At 41.7% G+C, this 20059-nt stretch overlaps 1 protein-coding gene across 1 annotated transcript in view; it reads left to right on the top strand.

Annotated features, from left to right (window-relative positions):
- The window catches only part of TRAF4 (TNF receptor associated factor 4), a 54361-nt gene extending 36439 nt beyond the window's left edge, over window positions 1-17922 (top strand). Inside the window, exons 2-7 of the mRNA XM_069761215.1 lie at window positions 4063-4114; window positions 5485-5589; window positions 8669-8830; window positions 11841-12002; window positions 13815-13970; window positions 14247-17922. Of these exons, the coding sequence (XP_069617316.1) occupies window positions 4063-4114; window positions 5485-5589; window positions 8669-8830; window positions 11841-12002; window positions 13815-13970; window positions 14247-14879 (1270 nt within the window). The 3' untranslated portion in view covers window positions 14880-17922. The remainder of the gene's footprint in view (window positions 1-4062; window positions 4115-5484; window positions 5590-8668; window positions 8831-11840; window positions 12003-13814; window positions 13971-14246) is intronic.
- The last annotated feature ends 2137 nt before the right edge of the window (window positions 17923-20059 follow it).

Below are 20059 nucleotides of genomic sequence, written 5' to 3'. Positions count from 1 at the left end.
AATTAAAATCTCATCTACCGTTTCAGGGAGAAGTAAATCCTGGTGTTAGGTGGCCATGCTGATCTGGATCTTCCAGACTATATCTACCAAGCTCTATAGGACAGAGTAGGGCACAGGAGGAACAGCATGGTGACACATGGAGAAAACATTAATATCGTGTTTTGTGTAATAAGTAACTAGGACTATTCTTGGGGCAGAGTCTGCAAACTATCCAAACCTGACATCCATCCCTAAACAGCTGTTTCAGACTTCATGCCCCTCATTAGTGAAGAGCAGGATATGGGTGGGCAGGATGGGATGCCTTTGATGTCGCTCTGGAGGTATCAGTTCTCATTGAAGAGATGCAAGTGGTATAAAGAAACTTTTAGACGATGCTCCCTAAAAATGGCTGCAGATTAGATTACCTATCCTACAGATGGAAGAAGACTGTTTTATATTAGCCAAACCAGAGACACATTTGTAGCACTTGTACTTGTTTCAGGGTTCCTGTACCTGACTAATGGAAACTTGTTGGCTAAATGAGAGAGCTCCCCTGCCAAAGTAAAACCTTCTGCTCAGGAAACATTGCCTGTAAGAAGTCTTCAAACATTTCCTTGGTCATTTCAATGAAAACAACACCCCCCTCCCCCCCCCCCCCCCCCCATAACAGGGTTCCAGGGAACCTGAGAAAAAGGGACATGCAAAGATTAAAAAAAAAAAATATATATATATATATATACATGTGTGTATATATATATATATGTGTATATATGTATATGTGTATATGTATATGTATATATATATATATATATATATATATATATATATGTATATATGTATATATATATATATATATATATATATATATATATATAATTACTGCAAATGTTGAGCCGCTCCTAAATTAGAGTCTTAAAAGCACAGAATGACTGTTCAAACCAAGCACAGGCGCTCGGTGCAGCCTTGGTGTGGCCAAACAGTCCAGTGCTCCTTCCTACCTACTTGATTTTCCACGATCACCACCCCCCCATTCTTCTTTGATAGGCATGTCTGACTTTATACAGCCTGAGAACTGTGGAGATAGATGGGAAACAAGTAGGTAGGAAGGTGCACTGGACTGTTTGGCCCTGCCAAGGTTGCACTGACCACCTGTACTTGGTTTGAACAGTCATTCTGTGCCGACTTATTATACTCTCTTTAAAGAATACATTCCTTTTGCTTGTTTTCCATCAAGTGGTCAAACATAAGCCACCTATTCATCTAAACCTGTCAGGATAGTAGCCATCACCCTTTAATACTGTGGGAAATTGGATGACAACCCCTGCGATGTTCTGGCTGCCATATTGGTTAATTTATCATCCAACTTTCAAAAATGTAATAAAATTGTTATATTGGCAAGTTAAAGAGGTATTCCCATCTCCAAGATCCTATCCCAATATGTAATATGTGTAATAATAATAATTTTTTCAAATACCTCCAACTAGAAATGTAGTATAGTTCTTCTGATTCGCCCTGTCTCTTACCCCATGTGCAGGGCTTGGGTATCCATGGTTAAAACCATTAGTAGCGAACTGTCACTATGAGTGGTCGTAACCATGGATACCTAAGCTACTGTAATGCCCTGCACATGGGCGAATCAGAAGAACTATACTAATTGAAGGCATTTGTTAATATTACTATTACTACACCAACTACATATTGGGATAGGATTTTAGAGATGGAAATACCCCTTTTAAGCAATTTCTAAAGTGTAAGGTTCTGTAACACAAATCTATTGCTGTGCTGCCTTGATAAACACTTCCATGGCCAGCACCAGCATTTACTTTTCTAAGTTGCTTCAGTGTACCGGCAGGAGTTAATTTTCTTTGTATAATAAGGATAGTGCTGTCACATGTGTTAACCTCATGCTACCTATGAAGTGCACGGCAGCTCCAGTTCTGGGTTATGCCGCGCCAAATTGCTTCTGATGCACTATTTATTTTACATAACTTCCAATAGTATAATCTCCTTCTAATTATCTCCAAGTAACGTCTAAGGCAGCGGTGCTTGATACCCATAATTATATTTTATTACGTTACATAAAATGGCCTAGGGGCCAACTATCAGATGTCGCTGCCTCTGTAAGTTCTCTGCTCGTTGCCCTCATTAAATAGAACAAGTGCACCCAAGATGTGGAGTCATTTCTGTGCTAAAAAGGGATGAAAACCAAACTCATTTGCTGAAAAGAAGCCGGATTATGGCTGTGGGTTATATCAAAGCAGCTAAAACACTATCTATCCTATAAATATATATTCTCCCATGTCTTGGGCATTTTTGGAAAGGGCTCAAAGCTGAATTGTGGATTTAGATTTAGATCAGCGCTGGAGGAGGAGGAAACATTAGCCGCGTTTATGGTGGCCAGTAACGTGTGTCATTTTCTTTTCGCTGGATCATACACATGGGAGACCGATCGTCCCGTTCTGTACATTTTATATGTAGTTCATTCTGGAGATTCGGTCGTTTGTTGAATGCCGCGTGAGGTGCACGGATTGTAAATGGCTTCCTATGAAGTTACTTATCTGGCGTTTCAGAATAAATAAACTTTGAAGATCTGCTAGAAGTGATGAGCAGGTCTCTCCCTCTCATATGCCTGTCAATCACCTGCAGCAGCGCTGGGAAGAGCCGGCCAGGGGCGATGTCCGACTAGTCTGGTCCATGACTATTGTTCCCGGACGGATTTTGTAAAATAGATTTTCTCTAAAGGTACTGTCACACTAGACGATATCGCTAGCGATCCGTGACGTTGCAGCGTCCTCGCTAGCGATATCGTCCAGTGTGACAGGCAGCAGCGATCAGGCCCCTGCTGGGAGATCGCTGGTCGGGGAAGAAAGTCCAGAACTTTATTTCGTCGCTGGACTCCCCGCAGACATCGCTGAATCGGCGTGTGTGACACCGATTCAGCGATGTCTTCACTGGTAACCAGGGTAAACATCGGGTAACTAAGCGCAGGGCCGCGCTTAGTAACCCGATGTTTACCCTGGTTACCGGGGACCTCGGGATCGTTGGTCGCTGGAGAGCTGTCTGTGTGACAGCTCTCCAGCGACCAAACAGCAACGCTGCAGCGATCCGGATCGTTGTCGGTATCGCTGCAGCGTCGCTAAGTGTGACGGTACCTTTAGCGACGCTGCAGCGATACCGACAACGATCCGGATCGCTGCAGCGTCGCTGTTTGGTCGCTGGAGAGCTGTCACAGAGACAGCTCTCCAGCGACCAACGATCCCGAGGTCCCCGGTAACCAGGGTAAACATCGGGTAACTAAGCGCAGGGCCGCGCTTAGTAACCCGATGTTTACCCTGGTTACCAGCGTAAAAAAACAAACAGTACATACTTACATTCAGCTGTCTGTCCCTTGCCGTCTGGTTCCTGCACTGACTGCTGGCCGTAAAGTGAAAGCACAGCGGTGAGTCACACAGCGGTGACTCACCGCTGTGGCTGTGCTCTGCTTTCACTTTACGGCCAGCAGTCAGTGCAGGAACCAGACGGCAAGGGACAGACAGCTGAATGTAAGTATGTACTGTTTGTTTTTTTACGCTGGTAACCAGGGTAAACATCGGGTTACTAAGCGCGGCCCTGCGCTTAGTTACCCGATGTTTACCCTGGTTACCAGTGAAGACATCGCTGAATCGGTGTCACACACGCCGATTCAGCGATGTCTACGGGGAGTCCAGCGACGAAATAAAGTTCTGGACTTTCTTCCCCGACCAGCGATCTCCCAGCAGGGGCCTGATCGCTGCTGCCTGTCACACTGGACGATATCGCTAGCGAGGACGCTGCAACGTCACGGATCGCTAGCGATATCGTCTAGTGTGACAGTACCTTAACTCACCCGGATGCAACTTATGCTGGCTTGGGCGGCATGAATCGCCTTACAGGTTTACTTTAAGGCACAAATAAAAAATTCAATATTCAAACAATTTTACCCCATTAACAAGGTGAAAATACAATAATGAGTCAGGTCCATGCGTTGCAGTATATAATGCTTTGGTATATCGGGCAGACGTCTGTGCACGCGTCATTTTAACTGTATATTTTCTTTGTCTGCAGTGAAGGTGTGTTCAAGTGTCCAGAAGACCAACTAGCACTGGACTATGCAAAGGTAAAGACGACTTTTAAGGCTTAGAATCTGAATAACTGTTTGTCTACTTGAAAGAGAAGTGCACTTATTTCCTTTCTTAATGGATACGCTCCAGTTCACCTTGAAGTCTATGTCACAGCAAATCAGGCAGAACATAGTGGTCGCCATCTTACCCGCCAGTGATTTGGAGCATTCAGCTGTCAAATGCATGAATGTTTTTGTCAAAAATATCACCAGTAAATAGAAGCCCTTGCGTTGTGGTTATGTAATGTTGGCGCTAAAAGCCTCTTCTTGGTTCCGTCCTATCTGGGACAGGGGAATGATGACCCGTATGATCTCCAGGGCAGCTCCGAGAAGTTAATCACTCAGTAAATCTTCCTATTCATGCAGCTACACACAAGAATATGTAATTATTTCATCATTTCGGGATTCTGTAATAGCTGGATAATCCCCTCTCCGTTAGGAGAATTTATTAAGAAGTGGATAACTCTTCACCGGTCACTACTTGGGAGATATCTGCCCAACAAGGTACTAACGGATCCCATCATTACTAGTAGTGATGTTTTCGGTCCCTGGAAAGATTTAGTTTGTTCCGGAAGGGGAACACACACACATCTCTTTACATAATAGCAGTTATTTGTGTTCCACTTAAGGATCTGTCTACAAAAATAGCCCCTCTCCGTGCCGGCAAGTAGTGCTCCTGCCAAAGAAAACTTCTCCAGAACCACGATGCAGAGCCCCGGAGACTCTTCGTCCCACAACAATGGCCGTCTGTTCCTGGCTCTTTTTTAAATGCAGCCCCATCAGGAGCATAAACCATGCTTTTGTATCTTACGTCCTAGCCAAACCCAGCACAGACTGTAGATAAAGCAGCATCAGTACAGTTTTGAGATGCACTGGAGAAAGGGGTCTTTGTGGTGACTGCATTAGGGGAGAGCCTATGCTTCTATGTACCAGTTTTTAGGCTGAATGGCTGATTTGAATATATTCTGTCAATCCAGGCGACCAGTGTCTGACAAGCCCGAGAACAAAGCTGCCCCCTTTTTTCAGCTAAAAAAAAATACCCTTCCTGTCACACGTGCTCGGTACAGAAGATGGAACGTCTCACCACAATACAACTTTCTTTTCTCTCTGCAAATTCCATGACAAATGCCCTGTTGAGTGATCGAGGCACAGCTGAGCTGGCAGCTGTCATGTATGTTTTATTACACATGGCCAAGGACGAGTGCCAATGGCATAATGCTGGCCACACTTGGCATATAGCAGGTGCAACCCTGATGAAAATGGAGTTATTGTGTCTTAAAAATGTATTGACTGAGTAAAATACTCTGCTTTGTTCACTTTTTCTTATGAGGATTTTTTTTCTTTTCTCCTAATTGTCCATGGAGTAGATTTACCCTGATCGTGAGCTGGAAACTCAAGTGCTCAGCCTGTCCATTCGATGTATACATAGCGAGGAGGGGTGCCGATGGAGCGGGCAAATAAAACAACTCCAGGTGAGATGATGGGAGACCAAAGCTAAGACAATGTATAAGTCGCCTTACTAGAAACTTGCTGTATTAAAACCTTTGTTAACGTATTGTAACTTTGCAACTTGTGTGTTGTAGTCATCACAATTTGCGTATGAGCCATATCGCAGTCCCTTTCATTACATTGTGATGTTACATCGCGATACTGCAGTCGTTTCCCATCCAATAGGCCCAAGATTACCTTAGTCAAAGGCCTCCTTATGCTCATATGCTAAAGCCTTATTGAGTAGTATGCATTTACATTTTTTCTCAGCCAGCTTAGACCCAGGAATCTAATAAAATACTATTCCCAATATTACTAGTGAGTTACAACATCAGAACCACCTATGTATTAACCCCTTAATGACCACCAATACGTCTTTTAACTGACCTGACATATAAGAGAATAGCCTCCCCATACAGTTAATAATCTAGCATCTGTCGGCTGTACACTATAGCTGACAACTTGCTGTATCAGCCACGATCAGTGTTTGCACCGTCCATATCTGTTTAACCCCTTAGATGCTGCTGTAAATAGTGACTACATCATTATATGTGGTTAACAGAGTGTGAGGGCTTCCTCTGTATCCCAATCAGTGCCCTCAGATCATGATTGTGTGGTCCTGATGTTTGCCGTGGCAGTTCATGACCAAATAGCAGCCTTAAGGTACCTTCACACATAACAATTTTGTTAACGATATCATTGCAACGTCACGCTTTTTGTGACGTAGCAACGATCCCGCTAACGATATCTTTGTGTGTGACAGCGACCAACGATCAGGCCCCTGCTGGGAGATCGTTGGTCGTGGGGAATGATCAGGACCTTTTTTTGGTCGCTGATCACCCCACTGTCATCGCTAGATCGGCGTGTGTGACGCCGATCTAGCAATGTGTTCACCTATAACCAGGGTAAACATCGGGTTACTAAGTGCAGGGCCGCGCTTAGTAACCCGATATTTACCCTGGTTACCATTGTAAAAGTAAAAAAAAAAAACCACATACTCACATTCCAATGTCTGTCACGTTCCCCGGCGTCAGCTACCCTGCACTGTCAGCGCCGGCCGGCCGTAAAGCAGAGCACAGCGGTGACGTCACCGCTCTGCTTTACGGCCGGCGCTTACACAGTGCAGGGTAGCTGACGCCGGGGGACGTGACAGACATCGGAATGTGAGTATGTAGTGTTTTTTTTTTTTACTTTTACAATGGCAACCAGGGTAAATATCGGGTTACTAAGCGCGGCCCTGCACTTAGTAACCCGATGTTTACCCTAGTTACCCGGGGACTTCGGCATCGTTGAAGACTGTTTCAACGATGCCGAAGTTGTTCCCCTGATCGGTGGTCGCTGGAGAGAGCTGTCTGTGTGACAGCTCCCCAGCGACCACACAACGACTTACCAACGATCACGGCCAGGTCGTATCGCTGGTTGTTATCGTTGGTAAATCGTTTAGTGTAACGGTACCTTTAGAGTCTGACGGCTGTAGTAATCTGTTCAGAAGTTTAGAGGCATTTAGGTGGTAAAAATACACATTTTCATTTCTGTCATACCACTTTGCATTTATTCCTGTAAAGCACCTGAAGGGTTAATAAACTACCTGACAGCCGTTTTCAATATGTCAGGGGGTGCTGTTTTTAAAATGGTATCACGTTTGGGGGTTTCCCAATATATGGGACCCCTTATTCAGGGGTGTCAAACTGCATTCCTCGAGGGCTGCAAACAGGTCATGTTTTCAGGATTTCCTTGTACTGCACAGGTGATAATTTAATCACCTACACACATAATGATTGCAGCACCTTATGCAATGCTAAGGAAATCTTGAAAACACGCATGGTTTGCGGCCCTCGAGGAATGCAGTTTGACACCCCTGCCCTAAATGCACTTCAAACATGGATAGTTCCCCCAAAAAATTAATTTTGTAAATTTCCTTGAAAAAATTAAAAATTGCTGCTACATTTTTAAACCTCCTAAAATGCTAACAAAATAAAATAACATTTTACAAATGATGCTGATGTAAAGCCGACATGTGGGAAATGTTATTTACTAATGTTTTGCTGTGGTATGACCATGTGGATTAAAGGGATAATCATTCAAATTTTGAAAATTGCTAATTTTTTAACATTTTCACAAATTTTTGATATTTTTTATAAATAAACACAAAACATATTGACCTAAATTTACCATTATCATAAAGTATAATGTGTCACGAAAAAAACAATCTCAAAATCACTGGGATTTGTTGAAGCATTGCAGAGTTATTACCACATAAAGTGACACTGGTCAGATTTAAAAAATTTTGCTCCGTCACTAACTTCTTGGTATACAGGTGCACATTAGTGATGAGCGAACGTGCTCGGATAAGGTGTTATCCGAGCATACTCGGGTGCTCACTTAGTGTCTTTGGCGTGCTTGAAAAATATGTTCGAGTCCCTGCGAGTGCATGTATTGCGGCTATTAGAGAGCCGCAACACATGCACGGATTGGCTAACAGCCAATGGACATGCAGCTGGGGGGTCTCGAATGTCTTCAGCTTGCTAACCTATTATTCGAGCATGCCGAAGACATTGGGTAAGAACCAGAGCATGCTCAGATAACACCTTATCCCAGCACGTTCATTCATCACTAGTACACACAGAGATACTGTGGTATAGCCCATTTAATATATGTGTACTAGTGATGAGCGATCGTGCTCGGATAAGGTATTATCTGAGCATGCTCAGATGCTAACCCAATGTCTTTGGTGTGCTCAAATAATATGTTCGAGATCCCATGGCTGCGCGTCTCACGGCTGTTAGACAGCAGCAACAAGTGTAGGGATTGCCTAACAGCTGTAGGGTCTCGAACATATTATTCGAGTGCACCGAAGACACTCGTTTAGCACCCGAGCATGCTGGATAAGACTTTATCTGAGCACATTCGTTCATCACTAGTACAGATATGTATTAAATGGTCTATCCCAAAGTATCTCCGTCAAGGAATACCTAGTCTACTTCATACTAAGTATCATCATGACGGTGTGAAATCTGGGGAAAAGACTGCGGTTTTTCATTGATGATTACTTTTGCCCATTAGACTCATCTCAACACTTGTGCCTTCAACGTGATTCCATGTCCAAACCGCTGCAGCACCAAACTGATCCGCAGAGATTTACCAGAACACATGCAGCACGACTGCCCGAAACGCAAGGTTCGCTGTGAATTCTGCGGTAATGACTTCACTGGAGAGGCTTATGAGGTGAGCGTTCACTAAATTACATCTGGTGGCTTCAGCAGCCCTGATTTGCAATCATGGTACCCATACACCTCCAAAAGCTGACGAGCTGAAATTGGCGGGTCTAGGCGACTTCTCTCTAATGTGTAATATGGCCCCAAAATTATCTATGCACAATAGATCTACAGTTGTGGCCAAAAGTATTGACACCCCTGCAATTCTGTCAGATAATACTCAGTTTCTTCCTGAAAATGATTGCAAACACAAATTATTTGGTATTATCTTCATTTAATTTGTCTTAAATGAAAAAACACAAAAGAGAATGAAGCAAAAAGCAAAAAATTGATAATTTCACACAAAACTTCAAAAATGGGCCAGACAAAAGTGTTGGCACCCTCAGCTTAATACTTGGTTGCACAACCTTTATCCAAAATAACTGCGACCAACCGCTTCCGGTAACCATCAATGAATTTCTTACAATGCTCTGCTGGAATTTTAGACCATTCTTCTTTGGCAAACTGCTCCAGGTCCCTGATATTTGAAGGGTGCCTTCTCCAAACTGCCATTTTTAGATCTCTCCACAGGTGTTCTATGGGATTCAGGTCTGGACTCATTGCTGGCCACCTTAGGAGTCTCCAGTGCTTTCTCTCAAACCATTTTCTAGTGCTTTTTGAAGTGTGTTTTGGGTCATTGTCCTGCTGGAAGACCCATGACCTCTGAGGGAGACCCAGCTTTCTCACACTGGGCCCTACATTATGCTGCAAAATTTGTTGGTAGTCTTCAGACTTCATAAGCCATGCACACGGTCAAGCAGTCCAGTGCCAGAGGCAGCAATGCAACACCAAAACATCAGGTAACCTCTGCCATGTTTGACTGTAGGGACCGTGTTCTTTTCTTTGAATGCCTCTTTTTTTTCTCCTGTAAACTCTGTTGATGCCTTTGCCCAAAAAGCTCTACTTTTGTCTCATCTGACCAGAGAACATTCTTCCAAAACGTTTTAGGCTTTTTCAGGTAAGTTTTGGCAAACTCCAGCCTGGCTTTTTTATGTCTCAGGGTAAGAAGTGGGGTCTTCCTGGGTCTCCTATCATACAGTCCCTTTTCATTCAGACGCCGACGGATAGTACGGGTTGACCCTGTTGTACCCTCGGACTGCAGGGCAGCTTGAACTTGTTTAGATGTTAGTCGAGGTTCTTTATCCAACATCCGCACAATCTTGCATTGAAATCTCTTGTCAATTTTTCTTTTCCGTCCACATCTAGGGAGGTTAGCCACAGTGCCATGGGCTTTAAACTTCTAGATGACACTGCTCACGGTAGACACAGGAACATTCAGGTCTTTGGAGATGGACTTGTAGCCTTGAGATTGCTCATGCTTCCTCACAATTTGGTTTCTCAAGTCCTCAGACAGTTCTTTGGTCTTCTTTCTTTTCTCCATGCTCAATGTGGTACACACAAGGACACAGGACAGAGGTTGAGTCAACTTTAATCCATGTCAACTGGCTGCAAGTGTGATTTAGTTATTGCCAACACCTGTTAGGTGCCACAGGTAAGTTACAGGTGCTGTTAATTACACAAATTAGAGAAGCATCACATGATTTTTCGAACAGTGCCAATACTTTTGTCCACCCCCTTTTTATGTTTAGTGTGGAATTATATCCAATTTGGCTTTAGGACAATTCTTTTTGTGTTGTTTCATTTAAGATACATTAAGTGAAGATAATAATACCAAATAATTTGTGATTGTAATCATTTTCAGGAAGAAACTGAGTATTATCTGACAGAATTGCAGGGGTGTCAATACTTTTGGCCACAACTGTACTATGAGTACTGTTTTACAATTGTATTGTGGAGATTTGGATTTTAATATATTTGTATTAAATCTCTGATTTTCTCAAACAACGTGGATGTGCCATGACTCTCTCCATTTTATTGGATGTTTTCCATTTAGCTTATTTTCAAATGCAGCCATGATTGTGCTGACATTAAACTCGAGGGTCTTTTAGGTCAAGACATTAACGTTGGTCCCATTTCCCTGACTCTCCCCTATATAGCCTTGTGATATAACTGTGAGAAGACGAAAAACAAAAATTTCTAAATTCTGTGAGTCAGTGGAAAACGGATAAAATATATATGGATGAATCTAAAAATATTACATACCATTTGTCCAAGTACCAATCTGATAAAACATTGAATAGCTCTTGTCTGATATGGGCTCGCTTACACGAGTATACAAGTTGTACATACAAATGGTTATTGTTATTGTAAAACTTTCTGTGATGATAATGAGGCTACTGAAGTCTTTTATAAATAAAACAGGAAACATTAGACTATAAAATAGCGGGGTGGCCAGTGTGAAAATTGCAAGAGGTCACTTTTTTTTAAATTTAGATTGTGATACATAAAATGGCAAAAATAAAAAAAATAAACATTTAACACTAAATCCTGATTTTAGCAAAAGGACATCTTTTCAGATCTTATATACGTACAGTCATAGGTTAGCCATTGATGCCTTTTTTTACAAACCGAGACGTGTGTAGTCATTTTTGGCTAAATAGTATATTGAAATTATGACCATAGAAGTCGATCAGCTAAATATGATGATGATCCTTCCCCTCAGCGTGAAGAATGGAAACACCATTATTATATAAGTGTAATTATTAGTATTGATGTTGCGTTATTTGTCACTTTACTGAACGTTTCTGTTTCTTGATTCTTCCATTAGCACATTTACATTTTTCGTTGATGCAATATAAGGCAATTTTCAAGATCCTCTTAGAAAATCCCCCCTTGTCATGCCAACCACATAGGCTGAGCTCAGCATTTAGTCTGATATTTCACATTTTCAGCTAATGACTTACACATTTACCATTTAGAGCGATAATCTTTGATGTATTAGCGGTGTCAAACATTTAAATGCCTCTCGTCTTTCTCACGCCGAGAACATCTTACTCATTTGTCTCCTCTACGAAGACGGGGAAGCTTTTTTTTTTTTTTTTTCTTTCCATTAACCCATTCTGTTTTCTTTGCTAAACTAGGATCACCAGGGCTCCTGTCCCCAAGAAAGTGTGTATTGTGAGAACAAGTGTGGCGCTCGGATGATGAGACGCGTCCTGTCCCAGCATTCACTGGCCGAGTGCCCCAAGCGCACGCAGCCATGCCCTTACTGCAGCAAGGAGTTTGTTTTCGACACTATCCAGGTAATGATGAGCACACCCTATAATCTGGGACCGCTGGGTATGTGCAGAGAGGAATTGCTTTGCTTTCAAAAAGTATTTCCAGTAAAAGAAAAGTTTTTCTTATGTTATAATCTGTGCGTTCCAAGCAATGATGGTGAAAATTGGGTTACATGTTGGTGACATAGGTGAGCAGTGCATCAAAGATACCTGCCATCAAAGGAATAGAGTAAGGCCGCCATTGTACCAGTTCATTAATCAATGCAAAGAGAACATAGTATTCAATAAATATGTATTAGGGCTTCTCAATCTTTCTCCCAGGACCTCGGGAGTCAGAACATGGAGATGCCCGGGGCTCACACCTGATTAAAGTTTATCTTAACGTAGAAAGGGCACAGACATTACAACAACAGTAGTAGATTTCCATTTGTGCATTATTTTTGGGTTGCGACATCATAGCACAGAAATAATGCACAGTGTGATGTCATAGCACAGAAATAATGCACAGTGTGATGTCATAGCGCATAAATAATGCACAGTGTGACATCTTAGCACAGACATAAAGCACAGTGTGACTAAAAGCACAGATATAATGAACAGTGTGATGTCATTGCACAGACCTAATGCACAGTATGATGTCATAGCACAGACCTAATGCACAGTATGATGTCATAGCACAGACCTAATGCACAGTATGATGTCATAGCACAGACCTAATGCACAGTATGATGTCATAGCACAGACCTAATGCACAGTATGATGTCATAGCACAGACCTAATGCACAGTGTGATGTCATAGCACAGACATAATGCACACGGTGATGCCATAGCACAGACCTAATGCACAGTATGATGTCATAGCACAGACCTAATGCACAGTGTGATGTCATAGCACGGACCTAATGCACAGTGTGATGTCATAGCACAGACCTAATGCACAGTGTGATGTCATAGCACAGACATAATGCACACGGTGATGCCATAGCACAGACCTAATGCACAGTATGATGTCATAGCACGGACCTAATGCACAGTGTGATGTCATAGCACAGACTTAATGCACAGTATGATGTCATAGCACAGACCTAATGCACAATGTGACGTCATAGCACAGACGTAATGCACAATGTGACGTCATAGCACAGACGTAATGGACAGGGTGATGTTGGCACAGAGACATAATGCACAGTGTGATGTCGGAGCACAGCGATAATACATTGATGTTATTTTGCTCATTATGCCTGTGCTGTTGTACCACTGTGTATATCGCCCCTGTGCTGTGACAGCACTTTATACCACTGCTTAGAGATTGTTGTTTGCATGGTTCTTAAGTTGTCCCATTTTTTTTGTAGCTACATTTTTCCGTACTGTGACATCACTGGATACATTCGCCCTCTATATTAGGATGAGGCACTTGGCTGATATTTGGAGATTAAAAAAAAGAATCTTCATAGTGTGGTGGAGCCACATTCCAAATGTTTCTATGGGGTCTGATAATTACTTGTTACATTCTTAACAGAAAAAAAAGTAAATTAAGTACATAAACCTGACATTAGCGCAGCTAGATAATAACGTATTCTCCAACTGCACTACCAGCTGGGTAGGGCCTGACCAGTGATTCCAACCTAAAGTTTAAGAATTACTGGCAGAGTATACTTTTTTCATAAATCCTGGACACTTTTAATATTAATCTATAAATATACATATACATATATGTGATGGATGCTATAAAACATCACATTGCATAACTTGCAGTTGCAGTAATCCATTAATTTTCTTAACAAATTTCAAGTGTGTGATTAAAATCAGTATTTTCTTGTATTCCATTCTTTGTAGAGTCACCAGTTTCAGTGTCCGCGGTACCCAGTCTCCTGTCCCAACCAGTGTGGCATTGCCAGCATTGCCAGAGAAGACTTGAGCGGCCATCTAAAGGACAGCTGCAGTTCTGCTTTAGTACTTTGTCCTTTTAAGGAATCTGGCTGCAAACACCGGGTAAGATTGCAATGTAATGCTTTATGGCTTTCTATAAGGGTATGATTACAGATGGCATAACCTTCCAGAATTTAATCCGTACATCTGAATGGAGCCGTTTCTGCAGCATGTGCCATGGATATTTCTGCAGGTCTTGTTCAGATGAATGAAACAGTTGTGGGAATGTCCATTACAAATGTGTTAAATATAACCATATTCTAATGAGAAATGGAAGGAATGCTAATAATAATATAGAAATAGTAAATCCTGCTTTTTTTTGTCCCCTTTTTTTCCCAGTGCCCTAAGATTGGTATGAGCAGACATCTAGAAGAAAATGTGAGAGCCCACCTTAGTATGATGTCCTCCTTGGTAAACCGACAAAGACAGGAGATTCTGGAGCTGAGGAAGCAGGTGGAGGAGCTGTCTGTGAGCAGCGAAGGGATACTCATATGGAAGATCAGTGACTATTCTCGCAAATTGCAGGAAGCCAAGGTTCGAGGCAACTTTGAATCATTTAGCCCACCCTTTTATACGCACAGATATGGCTACAAGCTCCAAGTCTCTGCTTTTTTGAATGGCAACGGCAGCGGTGAAGGCAGCTACCTTTCTGTATACATAAGAGTTCTCCCTGGCGAGTATGACAACCTGCTAGAATGGCCTTTCTCATTTCGTGTCACATTTTCATTACTTGACCAAAGTGATCCTTCCTTGTCCAAACCCCAACACATTATAGAAACCTTTAATCCTGACCCAAACTGGAAAAACTTCCAGAAACCAAGTGGTTCTCGAAATTCCTTGGACGAAAGCACCCTCGGCTTCGGATATCCTAAGTTTATCTCTCATGAGGACATTCGAAAACGCAACTATGTACGTGATAATGCTGTATTCCTTAGAGCATCAGTGGATATTCCCCAGAAGATCATTGCATAATTGTAATGCGTGGACATTTATGAGAGATGACTTGTTCTCGCACTAAAATGAGTAGTGGTTTCTCCAGTTTCAGTTCTTGAGTTGCACCACTACCTGAGATGGCCTGGCTTTGAATTAGGAGGATGGTTACAAAAGAGGTACAGATGTTTTGTCCTCCAGTAAGTGTACATTTTCTTTTGAGTTTATTTGACCAAGTCAACTGTGAAGCCTTGGAGATACGAAGATGGTTGTAACAAACCATTGCTACATTTTTTGGGGGAGATGATGATGATGGTTCTTCAAACCATTGCTACATTTTTTGGAGATGATGTTCCAAAACAAACTGTGTAACAGTGTATGTGACCAAAAGTTCACCCTTGTTCTTCTCTTTTGGCAACAATGTAACAGCTGCTGCAAAACTGGGACTACATTTGTCACCTGGCTCCTTTCAGTGACAACGAATGGGGAGAATGTTTCTTTGCATCTCACAATACTGGATTTTTTTTGCGTTGACTTACAGTGCAATAAACTGTTGAATATTATGGAGGAAAAGGAGAACTGGATTCATATTATCTGAGCTGCAAAAAAAAAAGGGCCCTTTCAGGCTCTTAAGGTGTTTGTGAGGTCAGCACCTAAGAGCAAAACTAAAGTCCAGGTGCTAACATAAAGCCAAAGTGTCCAACCAAGGAGCGAGGACTGTGAGGTGTACCCCATGCAATACAACAGAGACGGGTCTACCTCAGGGGCGTTTGTGGTGCTGGCACACATGCAAGGAAGCTTGTATAACTTTTAGCCGAAGTGAATTATTTGGCTGCCATGGGTCCAAGGGTTTACAAAAAGACATTGGCCAAGTGCACTGACTGCAGGCACGTCAAATGACAAACCGACGAGAGTCTTGAGGCCCTTTGTCACCCAATGTGGCCTCCAGGAGCAGTCCATTTGTATTCTGAGCAGCAGCATTTTTTTTACTCGAATTTTATAGCCTTTTTACTCCTTTTGTAATTGACAGTTTGATAATGATACGTACTGGACAGCTTTGGGAATTGATTCTAATGATTTCGTAGCTGGGTTCTTGTGTTACTGATTATTGTATGATGAGAATGTTCTGTTTGATGTGACGTCTCTAATGTGAGCCTCGCCGCTCTGTACATTTCAGTGAATAAAATCCAGTCGTGAAATAACTGAGACACGCGCACAGCACGGCCTCTCCTGCCGTCACAAAATGACCGTGTGCGTTGAGCATCACAAGACCGACTGACCTCCAAATAGTGACCTGGATCTTGTAATCACATTTCTAAAAACCTTACAATCATTATCGTTAATGTGGACACATGACCCTCACTACATTTCTTACTTGACAGCTACCCATTCATCAGACCGTTCACCAGGACACCAGCAGACTCTATGCACAAAGTAATGAGTCCATTTACATTTGTTTCAGTACTTTCCATTTTGGCCACTGATACAAGAAGCACAATCAAGATTGAATAAAATCCGCTGTCAGGTTTTTATATGCAATCTGCAAGCATAATGATGTAAGGGCAGAGACCCTGATTCCAATGGTGTATCACTAACTTGTCTGCGTTTTGCTGTTTCAATAGTGTGTTTTATTTAGTGAGTATCACTAGAGGACTAGTTATCTCGTGCTTCCTAGTCCAACCACACCCCCAGCACTGATTAGCAGTCGTGTTAGCTAGGTTATACGCAGCTAAACAGTATGAGCTCTGCTAGATCTGCACCAGAGAAAACCGTGACTCTATCACAACTACTGCAACCAGTGAAGTGATATATCGGTGGAATTGGGGTCTCTGTCCCTACATCATGCTGCTGTCAGATTACATAGCAAAATCCTGCTGACATATTCCCTTTAATTAGCTTTTGACTATGATACTAATTCCACCTGTGATAGACTAGACTACTATTGGCCTTACAGAAAATGCCCCAACTGGTCTGTCCAAATAGGTTGATCTCAGAGGATGACATACCCTTTATTTTTTACAGAATTTTTCTCAGGTCCTCCATAGATCTATCACTTCGGTAACGGGATGACATGAGAACAGTGAGCAGATTGTACAGTCTAAATACCTTAAGAAATTTTCCAACAAGAAATATGGCAGACTGAATTCAGGAAAATGCAGTTTTATCGGGTCTTGTGTATATACAATAAGTCTGTGCCTCTTGTATTATTCAGGACACTCCAGAGTTTCCTCTACATTTCCAGTGAATAGATGGATTTTTCTATAATACTGGTTCAGTCCCCCATTGCATTAAATGGTGCATAGACCTCTAAGTCCCTTAAAGATGTTCTCCATATTACCCACGTATTTAGCCATTGTAAAATAAAAAGTTTATTATTTTCATGCGTTTGTGGACATTTTCACTGTCTATTTTTATCATTTCCTATTAGTGTTCATGGTCGTGACTGTGAATCCTATTTATCCTCCTTCTTTATGTGTAATTGGCCACAGAAATTAGAGAAACGTTAACAGCATGAGACAAGAAGTGTAGTTCCATTAATCCATATTTGTAAGTCATTGGTGTAAAACCATGTAGAAATGTCATGTGCCAGAAGCCCCCATAGACCCCATTTAGGTAACTTAGATGTGCGATGCACATGAGCATCTTGCACAGATATACTCTGTGGATATACACATTTTGTTATAGGAAAAAATAATTATATAAAATAATATATTAAAATCTGTGAATTCCCCTCTCCCCCATGGAACTCATTACATTGACCAATGTACCTACCAAGTGCCAATAGTATAATAGCTGTAAAATATGGCAGGGCTAATGGACGAGCCGTGTCCGGAGCAATGGTGCTATGTGGCAATGATCTGTTTATCTCAAAACAATCTGGATCCTGTTAGGAATTGAATATCGTGGAACATTGTGAGATGGCTCTGATACCAGCGTCATCTGTGTTATGTAGCGTGTCTGAATTATTCTTGTTAATTATTTATTGTCTAAACTATCTGTGCTGAATGAAGAATTAATGTATTGGATGGAGGGGCAACTGATTGCCTTTATACTTTTGTATAATAAATCCTCTCCATGATGAAAATTCGTGTCTTTTTTTTTTTTTGTGATTTATTAAATTTGTAAGTGATTACTATTATTTCTTCTAGTGCCAACATCCTTGGTCGCACTGTACAAGTCATACTAGGGAGAAATTGTTTTCCTATTGAGGTAGATGGTCAATGACTAACATTCCAGAAAACCATGTCACCTGGTTATATTGTTTCTTTGGACCATGGGAGCATATTAGGTACTTGAATGTAATTTAAAAGAACAAGTGTCATCCAAGAAGTATTGTTTCTCCTTGCGGAGATTGACATGCTAAGCATGCCGAGATGAGGAGACTTAAAGCCGCAATGCTCCTGTGGGAAATATGCTAATTATGCAAATTGTCTCTCCAGAGAGGAAGAGAACTAGAACTCTAGTGCCACCTATTGGATTGCTACTTCCAATAGGCGGCACTACAGTTCTAGTTCTCTTCCTCTCTGCATAATTAGCAAAAGAACATGTGAAAACCTACAAATGTTACAAAACAAGTTTATGTAAATCGGGTTTTCACATGGAATAACATTGCCCATTGTTAGTCCTTGCAGTTGGTAAGCAGAAAAGTGCAATGTAGAAACCATACTTTAAAGGGAATCTGTCACCTGAATTTGGCGGGCTATGTAAATGCCCTGTTTTCGGTCCGATGGGCGGTGTTTCTTCTTTTTTCCTCCACCACATCCTTCCCTGCTGTCTGCAATGTTTTCTGGAATTGGAGTAGGTGTCCTCCATAGTTAGCGTGTGCCCAATGCAATCTTATCTCGCGCACGCGCAATATGCTTTGCCGGCAAAGCAGAAAAGCATTACTGCGTATGCGCCGGCGCACTATGTCCCGGAACACAGAGAAATACTTCTGGAACATTACTGCATGCGCAGTAATGCTTTTTGGCTTTGCCCGCAGATGGGCAAAGCATATTGCGTGTGCGCGAGATAAGATTGCATTGCGCACACGCTAACTATGGAGGACACCTACTCCAATTCCGGAAAATATTGCGAACAGCGGGGAAGGATGGGGTGGAGGAAAAAAAGAAGAAACGGGGCATTTATAGCCCGCCAAATTCAGGTGACAGTCCCTTTAATGGTGACTATAGATGGCACAGCCATTACAGTGCATGAGTAAAGAAAACTTACTATGTGTTCAGTTCTTTTTTTTTTTACCACTTCTTGAACAGTCTGCTCTTTTTATATTTTCTTCCTCCTGCTACTATTTTACATCGCTCCATCCTTGCTCTTGTCCTGTACATCGGATATATTTTTTGTTTATAGATGAATAGAGCAGATTCTCCGTAAAGAACCATCTGAAACGCAGCATTCTGTATAGGCCCTACTGTCCTTAATAGCATCTAGAAAGACCTCATTGTTTTCTGGAAACTGATAACATAATCCTCACATGTGCCATGACCACGTTTCTAAATACAGATGTCCCCATTAGTATTGAAGTTAACGATAATGGCTCATTGGGGAATTAGCACCTTTCATCAGTAAGTCATTATGTTGCTTTGTGTCTGTTCTCTCTAGTTTTATCTATGGAAGGTGTGAAGAGGTAGGGGAGAGGGAATATTCATCTTGGGGACTATGGTAGAGATCAATCATTTACAAAATGTTAATAATTTTGGCATGTTTAGATCGCCATTGTATAAAAAAAATCAGGCCAGTCACATCTGCAAAAAATAAAGTATTTTTCTGCATAAAACCAAACACACTTTCAGTTTACCGCTTGTTACCTATATCAAGGACAGTTGCAAATTGTATTACTTTTGTTTCGTTTATAGCTCATTGCCTGGAGGACCGACTACCGCTGCTGGCTAGCTGACAAGCATTCCGGTAGAGCTTGTAAGGGCTGTGCATTTTCTCCTGTCGAGCAGCGGTGGTCAGTCTCCAAGTCAACAAGCTGTAAATAAGTGTATTATCTCAAAAATAACTAAAAATTGTAATAAGAACATAAATTATAAAATTGCCTGTATTTACAAGCACTATCCAACAATAGTCATTTATGAATGTGAAAAGCATCTTTTAAAGAATAACAGTTGTTTTAATTTTACTTTCATAAATCAATAGTGCACATGGAAGTGAGAAACTGAGAGAGGGGAAGATAGTTGCTACTGATAAAATTTTATGAAAGACAACCCAAACAACCAATC

This window comes from Ranitomeya imitator, chromosome 3, assembly GCF_032444005.1.
Source record: "Ranitomeya imitator isolate aRanImi1 chromosome 3, aRanImi1.pri, whole genome shotgun sequence".
Classification (NCBI taxonomy): domain Eukaryota; kingdom Metazoa; phylum Chordata; class Amphibia; order Anura; family Dendrobatidae; genus Ranitomeya; species Ranitomeya imitator.
This window is presented reverse-complemented; position numbering and strand designations above follow the sequence as displayed.